Source organism: Notamacropus eugenii, chromosome 6, assembly GCF_028372415.1.
Source record: "Notamacropus eugenii isolate mMacEug1 chromosome 6, mMacEug1.pri_v2, whole genome shotgun sequence".
Lineage (NCBI taxonomy): Eukaryota > Metazoa > Chordata > Mammalia > Diprotodontia > Macropodidae > Notamacropus > Notamacropus eugenii.
In genome coordinates, this window is record NC_092877.1 from 53501554 (window position 1) to 53527936 (window position 26383).

Consider the following 26383-nt stretch of genomic DNA (forward strand, 5'->3'; position numbering starts at 1 on the left):
CAGAAGAATATGATGAAAGACTTTAGGAAATGCTTTGGAAAAATTGATCAAGCCACATCTACGGCATGCTAGTTTGGTAACCCTGACCAAAGGACATAGGTTCATCTGGCCTAACCTAGTATTCCTTTAAAATAGATCTAAAAAAATGCAAAGTCTTCTCTAACATTTCATTTTGTCCTATATATTTTTGATATGAGGAGTTTAAATAATCATAGTCTTTTCCTACAATCCTGATAAAGGTACATCTTTTCCATTTAGTCACTTTCCTTCCTGTTAATTGCCATTTCCTTCCCTGTAAAATTTTATCTGGCAATTCAAGATTTTTTCCACCACCACCAATCTTGCCTTGTGCTTAATGTAATTAGATAGACTAGAAAATCACAGGGCCATTTATTGTTTTCTCCCCCATATGGCTTGTCCAGCCAGGCAACCAAAATGCCTAAGTTTATACCTAAGAAGTCTCCTCCTGTAGCTCCAGTGTGTCCAGTTCCTCTGGAATCAACTCTTTGCAATAGGACTTCATTTTCTAATTTAAGTGTAGTTAATTCAAGGACATCAAATACCCATCTTTCACTCAGTGTAAAAACATCCAGGGAAGCCCTTGAGAAGTTGTTTTAGATGATCAGTACCATTGCACCCCCTCCATTAATGTACTCTTTGCTTCCATCCTGATTGTACATTGATAGGATCAGAGACTTAGAGCTCATCGAGTCCAACCTTCTCAGTTTACAGATAAGGAAACTAAGGCCCAGTAAGGCCCGTGTCTGAGGTGGGATCTGAATCTAGTTCTTCAGGACCCCAAGTCCAGTTCCTTATTCATCACATCCCTTTGCTTCTTGCTTACCTATGTGTGAGTCTTACCTCCTCAGGGAGATTCCACCTATTCTCCTTCCTTCTCCCTCTGCCCACAGTGCTGGCTCAGGCACTGGGCACCCCCCGAGGGCTCAGTCACTCATTGACTTGGCTTACCAGCGGCAGGCCATTTCTGCTAGCGGCTCTCAAGGGATGGCAAAGTGTGATTCTGTTCCATTCAGTAAATGTTTACTGAAGACCTACTATGTGCAGAGCACTGCCCATGTTGTCATAGACACTAAACAGGCTACTAGCTTCTGGATATGAATGAGTGGCATCAATTCAGAGATTTCAGATCTCGAACCCACATCCTGCATGGAAAACAAAGTCCTCCACTGCATGCCCTTCCTTTTCTTCTCTAGCCTCACCACCATGAACTGTCTTACTGGTCAAATATTTGTAAAGAAGCTACTATTTACAGTGCACTGTGCCAGATGTACTTTGAAGTACAAAGATGAAGAAGGAAAAAAAGCCTTAGTCTGTGCCATTAGGGCTCTTGTTCCTCATCCTCCAATGCATCCTCCCCATAGTGCCAGATGGCCATTCCTAGAAACCCATCCAGACCGTGTCACTATCCTGTTCATGAAATTGCAGTTACATGCCATTACCCAGGGGAGCGATTCTGACTTCCTCTGCCTTGGCACCCTAGATACTCTAGAATGTAGCTACATCCTATGGTGTGATAGTAGCAGTGTGTGTGTGGTTAACACTGTGAGGCAGATAGAAAATACACTATCCCTATTTTACAGATGAGGAAACTGAGGTTCAGAGAGTGAAACATTCAGGTTCACAGTGCTAGTAAATGTTAGGGCTGGGACCTAGGGTATAAGAGTTCGTCTAATCCAACCCTCCTTTTACAGAGGAGAAAACAGGCCTAGATAGAAATGGGTCACCAAAGGCTACACAGGTAGCAAAAGCAGAAATGGTGTCCAGGTGGCAACAGTAAGACTCGGACCTGCATCCTTCCCTTCAAGTCACCTGCCCTAACCCGTGCTGGCTCTAGTGTGCACAGTAGGTCTTCTCACTGCTCCCCGAGGGATAGGGCTTGCTCCTGTCATTGAACCCTTGTGCCTCTGTGTTCCATCAGTCTTCAGTGTCTCTCAGTCTCAGATATTATTAAGCAGAATCGGAGAAGCTCCTCAGGTCCCAGGTCCCTTCCTGCCCGGTCGCCCTCTCAGCCCCATGAGCTGTCAGCAGCAATGGGCCATCCCTTGCATTTCTGAAAGCTGAGCCTTCTCGAGGTCACTCCATCATCTTGGCATCTGCCTTCTCATTAATGTCTGAGTGGTTCTCTGTGGCTGGAAAGCCCTTCTTACCATGCTAGAGTGGCACAGATCCTGAGATGACCACATTCTCTTTTGCCTAAAAATATGCCCATCCCATGCCCCTACAGGGAGCATATCAATAATTGGGATATGACCAAGACCCCATTTTTCTTCTCACTTGCCTACCCTTGACCCCTCACCTCTGACATATCCTGGCTTTCTCTCCATGACATAACTGCCTGGGCTTCCATTTACCCCTTATCCTCATGGTTCACAGTGCCTGAGGTCCGCTTCGTACCCTGTGCCCCCACGCACGCACCCATGCACACATACACTCATATATACACACATACCCCTTCTTAAGTATATACCTTATGCTTTTCTCTCTCTTCCCTTCCTGCCATGGCCCCCTAATAGATTCATCCATTCTTAAGAACAACTGACTGATAAAGACCTTGTCTGTTCCCCTTAGCATTTTAATTTTATAAAATAAGTCCCCACGAGTTAAATTTCAAGCATTGTTGCAGACTGGTGAGGCTGAGATGTGGTTAGGATGGGACTCCATGGTTGCTCTTCCTTCCTCCCCACACACCGTATAGGGGACTCTATACCCTCTAGCAGTAGAATTTGTCCATTGTACAGAAATTAATTCCATTCAGAAGGGGCCATGGGTAGTTCTAGAGACTGATAATCCACTGGTACTCATGGGAGAGACAGAAGTTTTCAATCTCTTGTGCATCTTTGCTAACGTGATGGCTCTACCAATTACTGCCTCTTCATTCTGTTCAAGTCTGGAAGGAAAAGAGCATGCATTTAAAAGACTATCCCTGCCCACAAACTAGGTGAGCTGGAGGGGTCCTCAGAGGCTATGTCAAGCCCTATCATTTTACAGATGAGTCAACTGAGACATAGAGCCTGGAAAGGCAATGAGTGTCCTATATCTGCATGATAAAGTGGACCCAGGCTTCCTGCCTTCCAGTCCAGCCACCATCATTCATATTCACAGAGACTCATACCTTTGGTCATATTTTCCAAAGGCCAAATGGAAAACGAGGGTCTGACTGACAAGAAGAATTCCTTTTGTTACAAGTCTACTTAACCTTGAAACCGATACTGTCCTCAGTTCACAGAATCAAAGATTGAGAACTGGAAGGGACCTCAGAGGCAATCTAGTACAAACCCTTCGTTTTATAGATAGAAAATGGAGGCCCAGAGAGTTCGAGCATCTTGCTCAAGGTCCTATAATGAGTAAGTGGCAGAGCCTAGATTCAAGCTAAGTTCTTCTAACTCCAAATCCAACATTCTTCCTAGTACAGACATCATATTTCTTACATACAGTTCCTACACATATTGACCAAGTGGCTATTTGCTTTCTGCTGTGATTTGAAGGGCAGTGAGGAAAACTCCCTTGTCCCCAAATAAAGTGTTCTGCGCATAGTAGGTACTTAATAAATGTTGAATTTAATTAAAATAGCCTCTCACAGTGTCTGATATTCCACCATTAGGGAGTCACTTCTTTGGAAACAGGCTTTGTCACTTGCTAAAATAACATTACACTGCCCCCCCCCCCCCCAAACCGCAGGATCAGAAGTCAATAAATCACTTGTCAATCAGCTAGCATTTATGTAGTGCCTACTATGTGCCAGGTACTGTGTTAAGTGCTGTTATTATCATCAGTTCTGGTACTGGTCCAATTATAAGATTTACAGGTGTTGGCCATGGACCTGGGTAAGTTACGTAACTTTGAAAGTTACCCCATGACACTCTTAGACTGCATGTTGAGTGGAGTGAGTTCCTATTGAGCATTGGTACAGGGAGTTTCTTCATTTCCTCACTTAGAGTTTCTTACACCAGTGAAATCACAAATCTAGACCGAAAAGGAAATAAGACCCCAAAATTTATATGCTATTTGTGTTTCCTGTTAGGGATACAGCATCTATGCAGAACTGGTGTGTGTGTGTGTATGTACAACACCAATATGATACCTTAATGTGAATGAATTTTTCAGATGAGCCCTAGCTCAGCAGAACCTTGAGGGCATGAGGCACACGATGGGGGAGCTTTGCTGAGGGAGGTCGCTCAACCCCTGGGGAGGAGGGAAGATGCCAGCAGCCAGCTTCTTCAGCGTCATTTCAGTTCATTTAACAGACATATGATTTTCTGAGTTTTCTTGTGTGTCCTTGCCAGAGGGGTCAGCCCTGTGTGTGAAGGGTTTGGTGATGCCCTGCGGGGAGTTGGAGTAGGGGAAGCATTTTTTCTTCAGTGGAAAGGAGAGCTGCTCTATAGGAAACAGTATGGGGTGGAACCACAGTCCTTAAGAAATCCTGAATGCTTTGGCCAGAACAAACAGCTCTGACACTGTGGTAAGGGTAAGAATTCTCAATTCATCCATTATTCCCTCTCTTACCCCAGAATCTCCAGTGACTCCTCTTGCCCATATGATAGTCATAGAATGTCAGAGCTGGAAAAAACATTAGCAGGGGCCAGCAAACTTGGGCCCATGGGCTGAGTAGGTCCCTCCTCCCCGCTTCTTGATATACATCCTGCAAGCGAAGGATGATACTTACTTTGTCAAATTGGCCGTCAGTTGTAGTTTGCTGATCCCAGTCTTGGATTATAGAATACGGAAAGTCTGGGAGGGTTCTCAAAGATCATCTAGTTCAATCGCATTGTTTTCCAGATAAAGAAACTGAGACCTAGTGAAAAAAAGTGGCATCCCCCAGGTCACAATGAAGCAGTAGTAGAGCTTAGACAAGAACTCAGCATTCCTACCTCCCAGGCCAAAGTTCTTTTCATCTCACCATTTTAACTCCTTTTGTTATTCAGCCTGGCACTAAACCCTTTCCAAGTCTGGCCCCACACTACCTTTCCAGCTTTGACTTCCTCCTGCTGCTCCATATGCTCTTTTCCTCCAAAAAGTAGTCTCTCTGAGTACCCAGGGCTCATCCTTGCCTTGGGGATTGCATTCCATATTTTGGGAACCATTGGTGTAAAGACAGTGATGGAGGAATCAGAATATATTATATAGGGAACAGCAGGTGAATTGAACTGGAATGAAGAGTATATGAAAAAAGGAATGAAAAGTATATGAAAAAATAGCTAGAAAGGTAAGTGAGAATTGTAGAGGGCTTTAAATGTTAGGCCATTAAGGAGCCATTGAAGTTTTTTTTTTTAGATGGGGAGGAATTTTATTTTATTTCCATTTTTAACACAGTTCATATCACATAAAACAATTGCAACAATTCCAATCCAGGTGATACTTCTCTTAAAGCATTTACAATATAGACCACAAGTGAATTTTTTTTTTAACATTAACCAACTGAGACACAAATAATAACTAACTTCACAAGCCCTTGACCTGATTGTCTCCACACCATTGCTAAGAATTAAAGAACCCTAACTTATTGTTGTTAGTCTAAAGTCCTAAGCCTCATAGCTTAATTTTAAACTTAACCTCAGATGTTCCCCTACCAACAATCTATAATTTAATAGATCTGGTATTAAGCTCACAAACCTTTTGACTATAGGAATTGCCACTAAGAGTAGGGACATTGCAGGGAACCAATATCTCCCCAACTTCATATTAGTTCCAGGCAGGAATATATTGTCAACTTGCATTCAGTCAGGCTTAAGGTCTGCCAGGTGTCAGTGGGGAAATTGAGTGTAAGAGAATCCCACCTCAGCCCAGGCTGAACGGTTGCTCTCTCACCCTTCCCATGAGATCACCTTTTGCAGTTCATACCAGCATCTCACAGGCTTACTGGCATCATGGATTGGAGGCTCAGACCACCTTTCTTGCTATCCATACCTGGGGTTGGACTCAGAAAAACAGTCAGCTAATAGTCCCATAGAATCTTAAAATAGCAAGTTCCAATAACCAGGTTTCAGATATGACTATAATTTCACATTGGCTAAGGGTCATCTTTTGAGGCAAGTCTTAAGTGGCTTATATGGCTTTCTATACATGTTCTAGTTCCTGATTAAATAACAATATGTGTCATTTTGCAAAAGACTTCCATAATAATCATGTTGTGTAATACTAACTATATTGCCCTCTCTCCTACTCTATCCCCCTTGTTTTTTTATTCCCTCATTTGACCTTGTCCCTTCCCAAAAGTGTTTATTTCTAGTTACTTTCTTCTCTCATTTTCCCACCCTTCTCTCATTCCCCTCACCCCACTTGTTGCCTGCTCCCCTACTTTCCTGTAGTGTAAGATAGATTTTCATACCAAATTTAGTGAGCATGTTATTCCTTCCTTAAGCCATATGTGGAGAGAGTAGCTTCACTTTTCCCCTCTCCCCTTCTTCCTTTTCTCCTCCATTGAACAAGATTTTTCTTATCTCTTTTTTGAGTTATAGCCTGTACCATTCCATTTCTTCCTTTCTCCTCCCAGTATTTTCCTCCTTCACCCCTTAAGTTCTATTTTATTTATTTATTTTTGTGGATATCATCTCTTCTGATTCAACACTTTACTCTCTGTCTATGTGTGTGTGTGTGTGTGTGTGTGTGTGTGTGTATACAATCCCTCCACCTACCTAAATACTGAGAAAAGTCTCGAGTTACAATAATATTTTCTTTCCATGTAGGAATGTAAACAGTTCAGTTTTAGAAGGTCTTTTATGATTTCTCTTTCCTGTTTACCTTTTCATGCCTCTCTTGATTCTTGTGTTTGAAAGTCAAATTTTCTTTTCAGCTCTGGTCTTTTCATCAAGAATGCTTGAAAGTCCTCTATATCATGGAATGACAATTTATTCCCTTGAAGTATTATACTCAGTTTTGCTGGGTAGGTGATTCTTGGTTTTAATCCCACTTCCTTTGACTTCTGGAATATCCAGTTCCCAGCCCTTCTATCCCTTAATGTTGAAGCTGCCAGATCCTGTGCTATCCTGATTGCATTTCCACAGTACTTGAATTGTTTCTTTCTAGCTGCTTGCAGTATTTTCTCCTTGACCTGGGAATTCTGAAATTTGGCCACAATACTCCTAGGAGTTTCTCTTTTTGGGTCTCTTTCAGAAGGTGATCAGTGGATTCTTTCAATATTTATTTTGCCCTCTGGTTCTAGAATATCTGGACAGTTTTCCTTGATAATTTCATGGGAGATGATGTCTAGGCTCTTTTTTTGATCATGGCTTTCAGGTAGTCCCATAATTTTTAAATTATTTCTCCTGGATCTCTTTTCTAGGTCAGTTGTTTTTCCAGTGAGATGTTTCACATTGTCTTCTATTTTTTCAAACTTTTGGTTTTGTTTTTTAACTGCTTGGTTTATGTCATAGTCATTAGCTTCCCTGAACTCAGTTCTCTCTTTCAAAGAACTATTTTGTTCAGTGAGCTTTTGAACCTTCTCCTCCATTTGGCTAACTCTGCTTTTTAAAGCCTCCTTCTCCTCATTGGCTTTTTGGACCTCTTTTTCCAATTGAGTTGACCTCTTTTTAAAGGTGTTATTTTCCTCAGCATTTTTTTGGTTCTTCTTTAGCAAGCTGCTAACTCACTTTTCATGCTCAAGCCCTTCTATTGCCTGAGACCAGTTTAAGTTCACTTTGGAGGCCCTGAAGGCAAGGGCCTTGACTTCCTGTGACAGTATGCTTTTTTCCTTCTCATCTGAAAGGATGGGAGGAGACACCTGTTCACCAAGAAAGTAACCTTCTATGGTCTTATGTTTTTTTCCCTTTTTGGGGCATTTTCCCAGCCAGTTACTTGACTTCTGAATTCTTTGTCAAGAGGATGGTCCTATTGCTCCAGTATTGTGTTCAAAGCTGAGATTGGACTCAGCTGCTCGATTCTCCCTGGGGCTTTGGGTGGGGTCGAGGCCATCACTCAGGGCTGAGGTTTAGATCAGCTGCTCCCTACCACCAGAGGCTTTAAGCTGAGCTGCTTGGACAATGGATCCAGGTTGCTTCCCGGCCACTGTAGCTGCCTGCAGTCTGCTGCTGCTGTTGCTGCCGTTACCTGGGGCTATTGCTGGATGAACCCTGTTCCCCTCTCTCCCAGCTGGGAAAGCCCTGCCACACTGGCTTTTGAAGCTTTCTTTGTGGCTTGTGAGTTGATGTATCTGGGACCCTCCCTGCTGAGAACTCAGCCCTGGAGGTCTATTCAAGTCCTGTTCCTCCCAGTGCAGCACGGGCTGGGGCTGGGCTCTCCTCTGCTCAGCATCCCGTGAGATAGACCTTTCCTGTTGATCTTCTAGGTTATCTTTGGATGGAAACCTCTTTCTCTGTATTGTTCTCTGGCTTCTGCTGTTCTATAATTTGTGGAGAGTCATTTTTTACAGGTATTTTGTAGGCTGTGGGGGAAGTGCTAGAGTATATGCGTCTTTTTACTCCGCCATCTTGGCTAAGCCCATCGTTGAAGTTTTTTGAGTATGGGAATGGTATGGTCTGAATCTATGTTATAAGGTAGCCATCAAGAGGACCTGTTATCTGATTGAGTATTAGTTGAGGGAGAATGAATGAACAAATAAAAACATTTATGTGCTTACTATATACTGCTGGTACAAACAGAAAAACAAGACTATCCTTTTCCTCCATGTATCCACATTCTTAGTGGGGAGAGAAAACATCTAGAGTCTTTTAGCTGCAACAGTGGCAAAGCATCTTCTTTTATATTATTTTCACTGACAATGGCCATATCTGTTTTTGATGTTGAACCATTTGATGGTGCCAAGGATTTTGTTGGTGAGAACCTTCTTTTATAGGTCTTCTAGGGGCGGGTAAGGGTGGGACTGTAGCACCTGAAGAGGCATTTGACAGGTCACATCTCCACAAGGATTATTCCCATGGACAGTGGTTTTACGGGCTCAACTTATATTGTGGTTTGGTAATCTGGAGGGTGGGGCATAACCACTATTCCCTGGTTCTTGTCCTTATTGGTCCATAGATGACACTTGTTTCCCAGTTAGTGTTGGTGGTGGCTGGGATGGTGGGTCTTTCTTCACAGAGAATGATCCCTTTAATGAAGGCTGTAAGGGACTGGGCTAAAAAGAAAATAGAACCAGTGGTCTGGGGTACACTTCATTTCCCTGGGGCCCTTGGACTCTGAGTCTGGGGCTCTCTCCCCCAAGGCCCAAGAAGAACTGGTGGTAGAGGTGCTGACATTTGGTTTGATCATCCTGGCACATGCAGCTCCCTGTCTTTCTCTCAGGAGGCTTTGCTCCTTCAGCCAGGCTAGTTTGCCTGCCTCATTTGTGGCAGCTGATTAGCAGTTGTTGGAGGGTAGGGCATGAGGGTCAGGGGGACCAGATCTGGTAGTGTTGCTTTGCTAATCCCAAGGAGGTTGAGAAGGAAGACAACCACTATGTGCAGGTGCTGTTCTAAGCACCATGGATATAAAGGAAAGCAAAAGACAGTTCGTGCCTTCAAGGAATTTACAATCTAGTGGGAAAAGACAACACACAAAAAAGAAGCTGAGGGGTGGCAGTGGTGGAAGGCTATCCATCACAGGGTCATGATGAAGTCCTTGGGGCCTCCCTAAGTGCAAGATTTGAGAGGAGCTCTCTGGATATTTAACTTTCACCTTTGGCAATCAGAGGGAAGGAGGGGCCCCAGGACAGGATTCCAGAGGAGGGGTGAAGACCAGTTAGAAGGCAACTAGGGAAGAAGCCAGTATCCAGGGAGAAGTTGAAGATTAGTGAGAGTAAGGATAATAGAGGGGGCAATGGAGAAGATGGATAGAGTGGGATCAGTTGGGCAGGAGAAGGGCCATCTCTTCAGATAAAGATGGAGATGGTGGCAGAATACATCTGAGTGATGCAAGATGAAGAGGAAGGGATAAAAGGAAACGCTCAGTGAATGACCCCAATTTTTTCAATGAAATATGAAAAGCTGAAGTGATGGGGGAAAGGGAATCATAGGAATTAAAAGGTTTGGAAGAGTGGCTTTGATGAATCGGTAGTGAATTGATTAGGGAGATTAAAAAAAAAGATTGCTTTGCTATATAGAAAGCCTAATTGAGATAATGTAACATAAATTGGTAGTGGGCCCCGTTGAGACACTTTAGTGATATTCTCTGGCTTTGTTCATCAGTATGTGACTGGAATTTGAAGGCATCAAGTGGTGGGAGTCATCCAGTGCTGAGGTTTGGCAAGAGAAAGAGGAAAGGGACTCAAGAAGAGGACTGTATAGAGTTGTTTTACAAAAAAGATTTGTCATGGGGTTTCTTTACAAATCCAATTATTATGCCTGGAGTTTAGCTTGGAGTAGAAGAGATATGACATGCCCATAAATAAGCATTGTAAAAATCGGCACATGACTTCATTACAGTACCTTTACAGTACCTTGATTGAGTATCTTTACAAAGGAAAGGTACTGTATGGTGGGAGGAGGATTTGGAGTCCTAGGACCTAGCTGGATTCTGGTCTTGCCACATAGTGGCTGTGTGGCCCTGGGCAGGTTACTTAACCCCTCTGGGCCTCAGAGTATCCCTCTATAAAGTTGAAGTGTTATATACCACACAGCCTCTAAGTTCCCTCCCCAGCTAGAGTCTCTGATCCTGTGAGATCATCGTCAGCTAAGGCATCAGAGGAGGCTTTCTGGAGGGGGTAGCACCTGAGTTGGGCCTTAAAAGAAGAGGAATCTTAAGGTCCTTCCAAACTCTGACATTTGATTCTTTGATTTTGTGCAGTAGAGTGGACAGACAGCCCAGCACTGGCTTTGGGGGGTGGGGGGGGGGCGGGGAAGACATGTGGACCGAAATACCAAATTCCACCAGCAGGTGTCAGCCATCAATGGCTTTTTTAAGAAGCTGCTGCTTTTGAAAGTTTGAAAGCCACGCTCTTCTAGGTGAAGGCTGGCGCGCATCTGCTTTCTCCCCACTGATTCTGAAGGGGACTGGCCGGTGCCCCAGACAAGGCTCCGCTAATCTTCCCTCAAGTCTGGCTTCACCTCCTTGGAGTCCCAGGGAAAAGTTCCCCAAAGCTCTCAGACTCGTCCATTCTCTGAGTCTTATCCTGTCCTATCTTAGTCCTGTTCTTTAACCTGGACCTTCAGAAGAGGGAGGGACCTTGGAGACCATGTAGATCCACATCTCATATACAGCATCCCCGGCAAGCCGCCTTCAGAGATGGGGAGCTTACCACCTTCCACCTAAGTCTCTTCTCCTTTGAGTGACCCTGAGTGCTACTTAGATTTGCTCTCTAGGGCCAGTCTCATTCTTCTTCCATACATTTGTCCTCTTTAAGCCTCCTTCTTTGATTTAGGCGGTGGGGCCATTGGTCTTGTCTGTAAGGATCTGTTAGATCCTGGTTCTGTCATTGTGCGTTACCTGTCCTAGCCTAATGTAATCTGCAGATGTGCCCAACTTTCTGTCCGCCTTCATCAAGCCATTGATAAAATAGTAACACTGGATACGCCCCCAGACAAGGACAGACCAATGTTAGGGGTGGGGAGAGGGCTCTATTAACGCATTCCCTCTAGGATGACACTGAGCTGTTAATAACTGCTCTTTGGCCTGTCCCCTTCTTGGCACTCCCACAACCGTCAGCTTGTGCAGGACCTTATCACATCTCCTCCATTCAGACTGGTCTCTGTCCAGACTCTCCCTGCTCCAGTCTCTCCTCTACTCAGCTGTCAAAGGGATTTTCCTAAAGTGAACTTTGACCATGTTGTGCCCTGTACTCAACAAGCCTCACTGGCTTCCTCTTACCTCCAGGATAAAAGGTTAAATCCCCTGGCATTCAAAGTCCTTCACAACCTTGCCCTTTTCCTACCTTTCCAGTTACTTGAGCACGTAGACCTTTACTCATCCCAACTCTGTGCTTTTGTTGGCCTTTTCCACCCTCCCTTCTGGTGCCTTCCCTCCGAGAGGACTTTCCAGATATTGTATGTTATTTGACCATGTAATAGATTTGTCCTATACATATATACTTATGCACATTTGTATATAACCTGGCTCCCACCCCAGGCAGGCACTGTGCTGAGCTGCTGCATTTAGAGTCAACATGACTTTTATTGACAGAACATTCCTTCTGAGAATTCTTACTGAGGTCAGTAATGTGTAACTATGCAAGGGACTTAGTAAATTGATTCCATCCAGAGGTGGAAAGCGTGTGGCCTCAAGGCCACATAGGGCCCTCTAGATTAGATTCATTTAAAGGGCTGCACTTGAGGACCTAGAGGGCCACATGTGGCCTCTAAGCCACAGGTTCCCCACTCCTGCATAGATTCTTGAGGAGAGTGCATGACCAGAGGATGCTCCAGAGAGGGAGGAGAGAGGTTTTGGAAGCTGCAGACATGTAACCGGCTTGTAGTTTTTCTTTCTTTCTTTCTCACTTTATACCCTGAGACCCTCAAACATGCTGGACTGCAGGGTTTGTCCACTCCTGCTGCCATTATCCTCAGATGTGATCCAGCTACGCCCTCTCTGTGATCTCAAGCTTAGAGTTTCCCTTTTCTTTCTTGATTGGCTCTATTTCACTCCTACTTTGCAGGGGATAGGAGAAGAAGGAGGTGTGGACACAGGGGAGGTAAGGCTGGAGAGCTCCTATAGGACTTTGGAAAGGAGGGAAATACTGATTGAGAGAACAGGGAGCAGAAGAGCCATGCTTCTTTATCTGTTTGGGAAGACTGATGGTAAAGGAGATTAAAGAACAAAAGGGAGCCAGTTGTTTGAGAGCTGGATGATGTTTACAATCTCTTTCAGATCTAGAGATTAGGATTTATGATGATACAGGTGAATGGGATAGTGAGGGTAGAGGGAATGGTTAGGTTGGTACAAACAGATCAAAGGTTGGTACAAGATGATTGAGATGACTAGGTGGCCAGCTCAGCAGCACAGTGTGGTTTGGGGTTCAAAGGAAGAGAGAAAAGACCTAGATGTACAAAAATATTCATAGCAGCACAGAACTAGAAACTAGAGGGGTTCTCAACAAAACAACATTTGTTAAATACTTAATTTGTGCCTAACACAATACAAGAATACAACAAACAGAATACAAGTGAAAAGAGAAACAATACCTGTCCTCTAGGAGCATTCTACTGGGGGAAGACAACATGTAAAGGAATGACTCCCCATCAAATGAAGAATGAGTGATTAAAGTATGAACCATGAATGTAATGGAATATTATTGTGCTGTAAGAAATAATGAGTGGAATGTTTTCAGAGAAACCTGTATGAAGTGATGTAGTATGAGGTGAACAGCAGCAGGAGGCAGTTTGTAAAATAATAATACTATAAAGAAAAGCAACTTTGAAAGACCTCTGATCAATGCAGTGACCAACTGTAACTCCAGGGGAACATTGATGAAGCGTGTTTCCCACCTCCTGACAGAAAGGTGATAGAATACAGCTTCAGAATGAGATATGCACTTTTGGACATGGCTAATACATGAATTTGTTTTCCTTGACTCTGCTAACGTCACAGAAGTGTGGTTTATTTCTTTCTTTCTTTTTTTTTTGAGGGGAGGACTGATAGTGATGCCAAGAAACGGAAGAAAGAAAAGCACAGAAAAGATCAGGAGGTGGTTCAGAGAGCAACAATTTATGGAATTTAGCAATAATCTCTTATTTAAAGTAAGCAACTTTAGGATGAACAGGTTGAATGGAAAGATACTTTGGAAAAAAAAAACCAAATTGTACATAAATTTCAGATACAGTCTTTTTCTCTTTTTCCTATCTATGGAAATGTTCATGTTTATTGCTATCTTTCAAAACAACCATTTTTTTTAAATGAAAACTGATGGGGAAAAAAAAAGAGAGAAAACATACTTATTATATAGGCCTTGGGTAAGCCTCTTAACTTTTCTGGATTTCACTTTTATTATCTGTACAATAAGAAGATTTGACTACATGACCCCTAAGGTCTTTTCCTGTTCTAAGTCTTTGGAATCTTTGACTATTGGAAATTTGTTTAGAATGAAAAAAAAAATTCCAGGCAGATTCTGAGGTTGTTCACACCGAGTCCAGTCTCTGGTGTTCTTTACACATATGTCTGAATCTGGATGCTGAGTTTGTGTTCAAAACCGTGATTGTAAGGCCCTGTGAGTTCACTAAGCAAAGAAGGATTATATTAGGATCCTTGGGGCTCTGCTAACAAAGCAAGAGAGTATCCTCAGACATTTAAGAAAAACTGCCAACTTGTTAGAACATGAAGAAGTTTGTGCTTCATCCTGAATTAACCAGAAAATTCATTCCTGGGCATTCTGTGCGCAGTACTTAATCATGATATGACTGCACATTCCAAACTGAATTCTGCTCTCTTAGCAGAGTGGGATTCAGGTGGCTTTATGCCCCTCATTCATCTTTTGTTTGGCAGTATTTTAGAATCACAGTTTCTCAAATCGAAAAGGATGTTAGAAATCATCTAATCTACCTTCCATCTCATCCTGGAATTCCTTTTATGGTATCTCTGACCAGAAGTCATTCATTTCCCACGCTCATCGGATTCAGGGCTGAAAGTGAATTCAGCCTCTTGATTATACAGATGAAGAAATGGAGGGTCAGAAAGGGGAATGACTTGGCCGCTATTGTACTGGGAATCAGTAGCAGAATCAGAATTCATCCCCAGCTCTGGACCCAGCATTCGTTCCACAAACCTTCTACTGAGGCTTGAGGGTTCTACAGCACTGAGGAACAAAGAAAGGTTACTGCTACAAGGAGGATCCCTATAGGCTAAGTTCCAGAATCATAGTGAGTTCTATAACCCAAGTTTGGTGGCTCGGACACAGGATGCAGAGCTGAAGGAGCCAGAGGTAGGAAAGAAATGTCTGTGGAGGAAGCAGGACCAGTACCAGCATCAAAACAGAGTCCAAGGAGGCTGAATGAAATGGTTTGGCATTAGGCCCAGGTCAGTCTGCAGAATCTAATACAGAGATATTCAATTCAACAAACAGTAAGCATCTACTGTGTCCTGGGGTTACAAAAATAAAATGGAACAGATCTGTCTTTACAAGAACTTATAATTAAGAAAGAGGAAAGGTGATGAATCTCTAAATGGGTGTGAATACTTTTGGTAATGGGGAGCTCACAACCTTTTCTATTGTTGGACAATTCCAACTTTTGAAAATCCTCATATTAAGTTGAAATCTGCTGTCTTGTACTTTATGCCCACGGATCCTAGGTCTGTCCTCAGGAGCCTGGCAGGAGGCTTTTCTCTGTGTATACCTTCCATTAGAATTGTCTTGAGGAAAGAGACCACGGGAGATTAATTCATTTTGTATAATGCCCTGTTCAGAGATATGAGTCATGAAGAGTCAAGTGTCAGCAGTCAAGACAAAGGAAATGAGGCCTCAGTCTTTGCCTTTTCCAGTGAATCCTGGGTGAGCTTTTCATTTTCTTTGCAAAAAGCCCAAATGGAGGAAATAGAATGAAATAACATGGTACTTACCTTCCAGGAAGCTAACCTAGCAATCCATCAATTTATATCTGCCCAAACAGATACAAGTCAGCCAGCACAGATTCAGAGTCCTTGTTAAGATGAACTGTGGAACTTTGCAGCATAACACCAACTCATTTGTAGTACTATAAGGTACTATTGACACATTTTCCTTAAGATAACCTTTTGAGGGAGGTAGGATAAATATTATCCTCATGTTACAGATGAGAAAACAAATTCAGAGAGGGAAGTGATTTGTCCAAGGTCATACTGCTAGTAAATCATGGAGCAGGAACTGAAACTCAGGGCAAGCTCTATCCTAGTTCCCTGAATTGACATTTCTGACAGCAACATAATCCCCAGGTCTCACTACATATACAAAGCAAAGACTAGCCCTTGAAAATTCAGGGGTGGACCCAGCCCCCTCCCTCTTGGATGAGCCCCAGCTGATCATGGCCCTTTAGGTCTCATTCATCCAACTCAAGTTGGCTCTGTAGTTTGGGTACCCAGAAATGTGGCTGCTACCACTTTGGAGGTCCTAGGTCCTAGGGGGTAATGTTATGAGTGTCATAACATGAGCCTTCACTGATTTGCTTCCCCTCCATAATGAGCCAGTAGACTAAGTAAAGGCTTTAGTAAATGGCATAGCAAGAACAGCAGCCATAAAGCATTGCCCCCAAGAAATGAGCATGGGAGCGTGGTCTCCTACAAATTGATGCAGTGTCTAGGGAGGTAAAGAATGGGCACACACTTAGAATATGATGACAGAGAGGTACACCTGGAGGGATATATGTGGTCAAGAGTTTATATCTCTAGACCTGCAGGACTTCAATGTCTTTTCTCTCTACAGAAGATCCTACTTACCCTGTGCAGAGTATAATGTCAGGGAAGGATGAGTTACTCTGCTGTTGAGCAGGGTTGGCTTTTCTTAGGGCATTGATATCTCTGAAGGAATTAGAGTTCAACTGGGCCTTCTCCTTCTAGGGTACTGTTTCCCTGCTGGATTAGGTCAATCTGCTGCTGAACTGGGTCAAATTGGTTACTTGGTAGCTTGTGTCTCCCAGCCAGGCTTCGCTGCTACTGAACTGGATGGAAAGGCTACACTGCTACTGGACAGGGGCCGCTAAACAGGGCCAGGCAGGCCACTATGGCTCAGGGCAGCTGCTGTTAGAAACTACTAGGCTGCCTGCATGGGAACCGCTAGCCAGTGGCCTTCAGTCATCTGAATAGGAGTCTTCCTGCAGCTTGCTTGAATCTCTAGATTCTTTGGTGGGTCTGTTCAGTTGTGTCTGACTCTTTGTAACCCTATTTTGGGGGTGGGTACCCAGAACCAATTATGTCTTCATCGAGATTATCATCTACTAAGCCATTTACCACCTTGTTCTGTCAGTCTCTGTAATTAAAGGCAGCTGGTGATGCCGGGCCTGGAGTATGGAAGACCTAGTTTCAAGCCTAGCCTTGGATACTTCCTAACTGTGTTACCCTTGGCAGATTTCTATTTTAATATCCTCAGCTGTAAAATGGAGACTCTAATAGCATTTATCTCTCAGAGTTGTTGTGAGGATCAGATAAGATATTTGTAAAGTGCTTAACACAGAGCTTGACCCCTGGTACATATTTAATAAATGCTTATTCCCTTCCTTCACACATTGCTGAGGTTTTGAGGTGGTAGGGACCCCAAAATACCAACATGCTGGTCCTGTTTGAATGAATTTGACACAAGCCTTCTTAAAGCCAAAGAAAAACAAAGTTTATTAAAGATTCACCATACTGGGTTGACTCTTAAGGAGCCTAACCATTTGTAATGCTTGTATTGACAAGCGGACCAGATAGAATCTCAGCTAGACAGAGTCTGAGCTGTATTGAATCTGATTGCCTTCATGGAGGCAAGATAGAACTTAAATACAGAAAGACCATGGGAAAGATCTAGAGGTGTTCTAGTGGTCTGGGAGGAGGGTCTAAGGAGGATCTTGATGAGACTGGGGTAACTAGTAACGTAATCAAGGGTGGGAAACAGGTGGGGCAATCCAGGGGTAAACGAACAGTAGAAGGCCAGGCTAGGCCAAGGGCAACACATTTGAGTATGTAAGGCCAGATTAAGTGGGAAGATTCAAGGGGAGTTCAGGGAGGTTCCCAGAGTCTGAACCCCGTCAATATCACCATAATTTCAATGTCATGAAGCCTACAGGATAGGGCATTTTCAGTCTTTCCTGTCCAATATCATACACAACTCCTAGTTAGCTAGTACTGCTGCTCATCTCTGACAGGCAGCATCCAACTTGCCACTGGTTAATGGTGGATTATTATCTGTCCAAACTGGAAAATTATCTCCACGCAAATGGTCTTTGAACTTCACAGTACCAGCCCACTTCAAAGCCAAGAAGTCCAGATTGTGTATATAAGGTGAATCAATCGATCTATGGTGACCATTACTCTCTTGGGGATGCTGGGGAATTTTTCCACCCAGAGTTCCTAAGATTCTCCTTGGTCCCATTGACTGGTGGTCAGTAAATCAAAAAGCAGTGCTAGAAGAGTTTAAAAACTTAATTAGCATCAGCTGATGGATAGTTGGCAGGTAGCTAGCAGCACCCTTAATTAGCATCAGTTGATGGGCAGTTGGCAGGTGGCTAATAACACTGAGGAACAAAGGGAGACACACGCATACACACATGCACACACACAAACATATAGGGTTTTATACAGCCTTAGGGTGCCATTACTAGTTCCATTACTGCCAGGGGAGGCTCCTCAGTCACTTTATTTGAGAGGGTAACACATATAGAAAAAAAAGAGCTGTTCACCTTAGAGCTAGAAATTGTTATCCTTGGTATCTCAGGAGTAGTCAGAGAACACTTGCTAATATTTCTCATCCTATCCCAAATTCTAAATAGCTTGTGGGGATTTGATCTTCAATAGGCAGACAATTATTTTCTTCATCTTTACCTTAATCGATTTACACTGATTTCTTGAGTTGACTCAAGTTAGAAAAAAAACGATCTATAGCAAAACCCTAGCCTTGATACTGTTCACTAATTCCTAGAAAAGAGACAAAAAACACTCAGATGTACTCCTTGGCTCAGAAGGCTCTTCCCTGAGTAAGCCGCTCCACTTTGCCTTACGGTGATTAGTTTCAATTCAGTTAGTTTCTCCTCCCATGCTCCTTTGGGAATCTTATGTTGATGAGTGGCAAGGGACAAAGCAGCCTATACCCTGGAGGCAAGTTCATTGTCTCATTGGCCCCTTCCTATGCAATGGAGCTATTCAAGTCTCAGACCCTTTCTAGAGTGTGGAATATCTACTTTGCATCTGAAGGCTTTCCTTTTTGCATTTCAATGTCTCTGTCCTTTTAGCCTCAGCAGGCCTTCAGCTTTTGCTGAAATCTCTCTGAGTCACCCCCTCTTTCACTAGAAATTCTAATTCTGGATGCCTGAGTGGGAAACTGAGTCTAAAGGCCCTAAAAGTTCACATATTTTCAGGACTGGAAAGGTACCTTGAAGATCGTTTAATCTGACTCCTTGGTTTTACAGAGGAGGAAAATGAGTAAGGACCAGTCAGGGAGAGAAAATTATTTGTCCAAGATCCTAAGTCTAGTTAGTAGTGGAGTTGGGACTAGTGTCCAGGCTGTGCTATCATCATTCCCATTTTCTTTCCACTTCAAGTTGTAGCGAGAGGTCTCTTTTTTTTTCTCTTCAAAGATGAGGAGAGCTTTTTTGGTCTAACACATTTGTGTGAAAGGGTATGTGTGTGTGTTTGTGATGTGTGCATGTTCTTGGACTCATCCTTTGCCTCCTAGAGAGACTGTCAAGGAACAACGTAAAAGCCCAAGCAGGAGCTCATGACCCCCTACGAGGAGACCATGAGCCTGAAAGATAAGAGGAGTGAAAAAGCAGTCGACACTTAAAAGTCGCTTCTCCAAAGGCTGCATGGATCTTTTTTGGGTTAGACCTTTTTTAAGTGTTTAAAAGCTTTAGTATTGATGGCCCGTCAACTCTGTCCTGATTCTTTGGCTTTCAGTTAAAAGGTTTTTGTTGTTGTAGCTTATGCAGTTGCTCTGTTGCTATGGAAACGTGACATCAAAATGACGTTTCCCTGTTTAAAAGCTTTTAACTAAATTCCTGCCTGTCAGATGTAGGCCCCATTTTGTGCACTCAAGCTTCAAGCTGTTGCAAAAAGGTTTCACATGGGCTGTTGTCATTCAAATGCTTTGCCCACTTCTGTACGTCGTGCACGACCCAAACCTGGGCTAAAAATTCTGCCTCTATTAAGTGTCCTCTTTTAAAAACCCTTTTAGGTCAATCAGCCATGGCCGCAGCAGAAATCCCTAGTTATGTTGTTTCTCCTCAGACTGAGAAACACAGGAGGGCCAGAAACTGGACAGATGCAGAGATGAGAGGCTTAATGCTGGTCTGGGAAGAATTTTTTGATGAATTGAAACAAACTAAGCGGAATGCCAAAGTTTATGAGAAAATGGCTAATAAACTCTTTGAAATGACTGGGGAGCATCGCCACGGAGAAGAGATTAAGATCAAAATCACCAACATGACATTCCAGTACAGGTAAGCTGCAGCCCTTTGTTCTACCTTTGGGATTCCTCCCTTTTCTTCCCCTCTCCTGGAGGGGACCAGGAGGTGGACCAGGGGCAGGCTGGGAAGGGGCCCCTTGAAGGCGGCCGGGGAGGGCTGAATCGGGAGCATGCTGATCACATGCAGCAAGCCTGGAGGAAGACGTGTGCATTTCACTCGGGATCCCACTGCAGGGCTCTCTCTCCCCTCAGCCCCATCATTTATTGGAAAACTCAAGAACAAGTTGTTCAGTTGCAGCTAACTAGTGCGCTTGGCTCTGAGTTCAATGCTCCTCTTACTGACTCTGGGAGGTTGCCTCGTATGTGGGACTGTAAACCTTAGCTTGGCAGATCTGAGCTAAAGAAGACCGGCTTTCCTGGGGTGAGGATGAGAGAGCTGGGGGAGGGGGGCTTTGAGTAGGAGGGGGTGGATGGAGGGGGAGGCGGAGATGAGGAAAAGTTCTAATTCTCTATCCCAGCCCTTGATTGGACCTGGGCAGGCCGAGGGGATAGGATTTGCAGGGCTGGGGAACGTTGGATGCCTTCTTACTGAGTGACAGTCTGGATCGTGATTAAAAGCAACCTTGGCCAAAGAGCCGGGTCTCTCTGCGGAGGTGGCAAGAGAGAACCATAATGGCATTGTAAATACTGCTCCCAGAAGAACCAGGGAAACAAACAAATGAGCTGATCCTGCTGCCGCCAGAAAGCAATGCTGATTCAGGAGGATTTCAAGGATTCAAGGTCTAGATAAGAAATATTTGGAACTTAGGAAGAAGCCCAGAATTTGTGCATTAAAAACATCCCCTGCTACTGGCTATTTTATTCTCTGAGAGGGAAAAATTGCTCAGGGATTTATTAATTTATTAGTAGTGACAGTAATAAAAAGCATTATCATCGAGGAATACTGATGGTTAGTCTATTTTCAGCACTGTCGGCTCCCACTCCTGACTAAGGGGAAGGGAGAGAAAGAGAAGGGAAGAGGAAAATAGAATTTTCAGTTCCAACTCTTTCTTTTTCCTTGCTCTAGGATGTCACCACTTATTACAGGTTTTCTCTCCTTCTGACCCAAACAAGGAGAAGGCTCATCAAACTGGAAGAGACCTTAGAGAATATGTACTTTAACTCTCTTACTTTGTAGAGGAGGAAAGTGAAGGTCAGAGTGATGTGGGCATCACATCAGTATGAAGCAGTAGAGCTGGCATGGGAACCACATTGAATGGCCAGGATACAGACTTGGTAGGGATTGTCCTGTAGGGAACAGAGGAGTGATCTGGGACTGTTGCCTTCTCTGCTGGAAATAGGGCTATATGCAGCATAAGTTAAGGATGGTGATACCTAGGGTAGCCCCTGACCCTTAGGGTTTTCTCACTTTCCTACACCCTAGCCAGGACTCAAAGGCATTCCAAACTGGCTGTGCATGCCCCAAAGACTAGGACCAAATCTTCTCTGGTCTCCCCTGCAGTAAGATCTGTGCAGTGTGTGCTGAGGGTTTTGCAAATTGAATTAAGAATGTCATCTTGAGGCTAATCATAATTATTTTTTTAATGCTAAAGGCATCTGTAGAGCATTGGAAAGAACACTAGATTAGGTAGGAGATGGGATATCTGGGTTCCAGACCTAGTTTTTTCACCGGTTAGTTGTGAGAGCCATGGCAGGTCATTTAATCTCTGAGTCTCTGAAAGCCATCACCATCATGCTCAGTACTAGGAAGGCTATGGTTTCACTCTCTGACACTGTGGAGCCTGAGGAAGATTATGGGACTTAAGGAAATGAACAGTAACATGATAGGTGCCTTTAAGGATTGGAAGAGGCTGATGCAGTAGAGGGAGTACATTGCTTTGCTCCTCCTCAGAGAAGTAGGAGTAACAGGCAGAAACTGCAGTCTCAGATTTAGGGTCGTTATAAGGAAAGACTTTAACAGTTATCCAAAAGTGGAATAGATCATGCCTGGAGGTGATGGGTTTCCCCTAGACTAGATGACCACTCATTAACTATATTCATCTCTGAGGCTCCTTTGGGGTCATTTTTCTGCCTTTTAATTTTCACATTTAAGAGTTGTTTCTCTCTTTCCCCCCGCCACTCTCACATTTAAAATAATCATTTTAGAAAAGACGGCTTGATTTGATTATTTTTTTCAAGCAGGCTAAGTTAGGAGAACCTTCTCTTCCTCCCCTCAAACCTACCCAATCCCATCTATGTCCAGTTCAGCTCAGTTCAGTTTAGTAAAAACTAAAAGCTCTCTAAAATTCCATGGTTCTGCTTCAAAGTATTTATTGGGCAGCTAGGGATGGAAGAGGAGAAGACAGTTCCTGTCCTCAAGAAGCTTATGGTCTAAGAGGTTCACTCTACCAGGTAGGCAAGATAAAGGTTCATAGCTTCATTATGGGATTTCTATCTGAATAGAGGCAGTGTGACTTTGAAAGAGGAAGACTTGGATTTGAATCCCACCTCAGATACTTGTGAGTGGTGTGACTGTAGGCAAATCACCTAACTTTACTGAGCCTCTCAGTTTCTTCATCTGTAAAATAAGGAGGTTGAACTCAGTGATCCTTGGACCTCTAAATCTGTGATCATATTATGATCTTAGAGATCGATTAGCCCATTGATTTTCTAGATAAGGAAACTGAGGTCAAAGAGATTAAGTGACTTCTTCAGAGTTGCTTAGCTGGTAAGCGTCAGAGTGGGGATTTGAGCTAGAGCTTCTGACTCCCAATCCAGGACCCTTCCTTACTGCCTCTTCTTTTTAAGTCAAATGAACAACACAGACAGTAATTGCCAGACAAGAGAGCTCATTGTGGAGTGGGGGGCACATGAACTGGACTTTGGTAGATAGATGAGGGAGAAGAAGAAGGGAGAACACACATTAGGAAGGGAATAGTTCTAAGAAGGGTACCTGCTCTTGAGAGGTAGCTTCCCAGAGTTCATTCCAAAAGTCTTAAGCTCAAAAAGCCTCAATCAACATTGCTTTCAGTGCCTACTTCTGCTGACTTGTGTGGTTCCTCATCTTACCCGTCACAGTGATGCCCTGGAAGGAAAGTTATATAGTGGAGAGGAAGGAATTCTGCCTTTAGCTCACCTGTGTCAAGATTCTGCTCTAGGACTAGAACCCTTCATGTCATGTGGGCTGACAAATAGTTTTTGAGATGAAACCCAATCTTTCTTTTGTCATGAAAGATAATGATGATGACGACTCACATTTCTATACCAATTTAAGGTTTCCAAAGTGCTTTCGTTATTAACATATCTGGTAGGCACTACAAGTATTATGCTTTTTACAGAGGAGGAAACTGAAACCCAGAAAGGTTAAGTGACTTTCTTCTGAGCATTTGGCTAGGAAGTGATGGCACTGGCTTCAGATCTAAGGTGCAGTGCTTGTCAGTTCCCAAGCAAGCAGAAGCATCATAGAATGTTAGAACTGGACAGACCCTTTAAGGTCATCTAATATAACTCCTCTCCTTTACAGAGGAGGAAATGGAAGCCCCGTATTGTTGGTGCTGAATTTTAGTCTAGCTTCGGATTTTTTTTACTATTCCTTTTTTGTTTGTTTGTTTGTTTTTTTTTATCTTAACGCGTCCTGATGCTCAAGAAGAGTCACTTTCCCAAGAAAAAGGAGAGGAAGGAGTGAGAATCATAGAATTACAGGATGTCAGATTTAATAGAGATCTCAGCTGCCCTCCTTTGCAACGTATCTAGCAAGGGGTTAGCCAGCCCTTGCTCAAAGACCCCCTAGCGAGGTTGAACCCACTATGCCAGGAGGCAGCCTGCTCTCCACTTTGACAACTCTTATTGTTAGGAAGCTTATTCTTACATAGATCTCATATCTGCCTCATTACAACTTCTGTTGGCCAGAGATTCATAGCATTTTGGGGGATGGACTCCTTTGGCAGTCTGGTGGTGCCTATGGATCACTTGTCACAATAATGTTTTAAATGAATAAAGTAAAATACAAGGGATTACAAAGCAATCATTTATTCTGAAATTAAGTTATAAAAATCTTTAAAAAAATAAGTTCTAATAGATTTGGAAAAAAAGAATTGAAATAAAATACTCTGAGATAAAAAAAAGTTCACAAACCCCAAGTTAAGAACCTCTGTATGGAACAGCTAGGTTGTGAAGCAGATAGAGCACCAGCCCTGAAGTCAGGAGAACCTGAGTTCAAATCTAGCCTCAGACATTTACTACCTATATGACCCTGGGCAAGTCACTTTACCCCCATTGCCTCAAAAACAAAAAAACACAAACAACAACCTGTGTCCTATACCTTACTCCTAGTTCTATCCTTTGGGACCAAATAGAACAAGCCTGATCCTTCATCTGTGTGATAATTCTTTAGATATTTGAAGACAGCTATAAATACCCCCTCCACTCACTAAGTCCTTTCCCAGTGGAACATCCCTCAACATCCCTCAACTGATCCTTATAAATTATGATTTTCCAGGTTTTTCACTAAATTGCTCTCTAAGTTTATCAATGTCCTTCCTAACATGCAACTCTCAGGATTGAACAGAATATTCCAGATGGGGTTTGCCCAGAGCAGGACTTTTCATTCCTTCGGCCTGAATATTCTGCTTCTCTTAATGAAACCTAAGATAAAGTTAGGTTTTTTGACCGCCATATTATACTATTGATTCATATTGAGCAGTAGCCTACTCATACAAAAAGATCATTTTTGGAGGAACTGTAGTCTACTCACTTCTTACCCATCTTGTATCTGTGCATTCAGTTTTTCAACCCGTGCGTATTTCTATTTTTTCTTGTTAGATTGAACCTGATGATCTACTTTATAGTAGTCTTTTAAGCTAATGATTAAAGTATTACTAACCTAACGTGTTAGCTGTAACTCTTAATTTTTTACCTCAGTAAATTTGATAAGTATTCTATCTTTGTTTTTATTCGTCACCAATAAAAATGTAAAACAAATTTGATAAGTATTCTATCTTTATTTTTATTCAAGTCACCAATAAAAATGTAAAATGGCACAAGGCAGGACAGATCATTGAGACAATCCATTATCAGCCTTCTAAGTTGACATCTGATCATTAATGACTACTCTTTGCGTCTAGCCATTCAACCAGCGTTATATCTTCTTAATTGTTAAGTGTTCTTTATGTCATTCCATAGAATAGAAAGAGAGATTCTGGCCAATATTTTAATAAAACCTAAGTGAACTATTTAATCCACTCAACTTTGGGACTTCACTGTGGAGAGAGCTGTCCTGATTTGGTAAGAGATTAAGTAAAACTTCACCTCAACTCACCTTTTCTAGCTAGCCTCAGACAGTGCTTCATGTTCCATTCAGCTGCCCACCAGGACACCAGAGGCTACTCAATATGGGCCAGAACACCAGAGGCTACTCAATATGGGCATCTAGCCATCTCCCTTGCCACTGTGATCATGGTCTGACCTACTCATAGTACAGATCACCTCCCTTGATCTAGACATTAGACCTTTACTGATGCAGAGATTATAAATCCTTCCTTGATTCCTGAGAAATAGCATAGAGATCCCCAGATATCAGAGGTACATGGAACTGGCCCTCCACCTAACTGTTGAAAAGGGAGGTCAGTGGTTGGGTCCAGGAATAAGGATAGGCGCTATTCCCTTTGACTGATGAACTTTCTCAGGGACAGAAACAAAGCAAGGAAGATAAGACTTAAGATGTGAAAGTGTTGCTAATGATACCAGACTCCAGATTTATAGAAAGAACACTGATTCTGGAATCAAAAGACCTGGCTTCAGATCTTCTCTCTGGTGTTCCTTGTGTGACCTTGGGTAAGTCACAACCTCCCTGGGCCTCAGTTTCTTCCTGTGTAAAATGAGGGATTTGGACTAGTTGGCCTCTAAGATGTCTTCCACTTGACCCTGTGGTTTATCCAGTCCCATTTTCCCATTTTCCAAATAGAGAAGCTAATGTCCAGATAGAAGAAAGTCATTCACCCAAGGTCATATAAGATATAATAAGAAGCAGAAATAGAATTTGAACCTGTCTTATTATTCTAAATTTAGTGCTCTTTTTACTACACTGGTCTCTTTTATTTTTCTGAGCTTATGGACTTTAACTGCACACCTAAGGTGTTTAACTTAGACGACTGAGTGATGATAGTTCATTTACTGAGAAAAATTATAGATCACCTTTCAAATCTGTCTGCCATGAATGTGCCAGAGGACCTAACTTCCTGGGTCATCAGATCCAGATAATAATACCTCATGTCATCTTAAAATGCTAGGAGAATTACAACATTACAGAGAAGCCAGTTTTCAAACTTAAATAGCTCAGTGATTTTATTTTATCTTTTTTAGAACATCAAAAGAAATCAGTCAAATAACCATAGCCTCTAAGGGAATATGCAAATTTTTCTCTCCCTTCCCCCAACAGAACCAGAAAAAGGTCCCTCAAACAGG

General features: G+C 42.9%; 1 protein-coding gene across 1 annotated transcript in view; it reads left to right on the forward strand.

The window, feature by feature from the left end:
- The window catches only part of MSANTD1 (Myb/SANT DNA binding domain containing 1), a 66904-nt gene that overhangs the window by 9561 nt on the left and 30960 nt on the right, over nt 1–26383 (forward strand). The window contains exon 2 of the mRNA XM_072620072.1: nt 19712–19976. Within this exon, the coding sequence (XP_072476173.1) occupies nt 19723–19976 (254 nt within the window). The 5' untranslated portion in view covers nt 19712–19722. The remainder of the gene's footprint in view (nt 1–19711; nt 19977–26383) is intronic.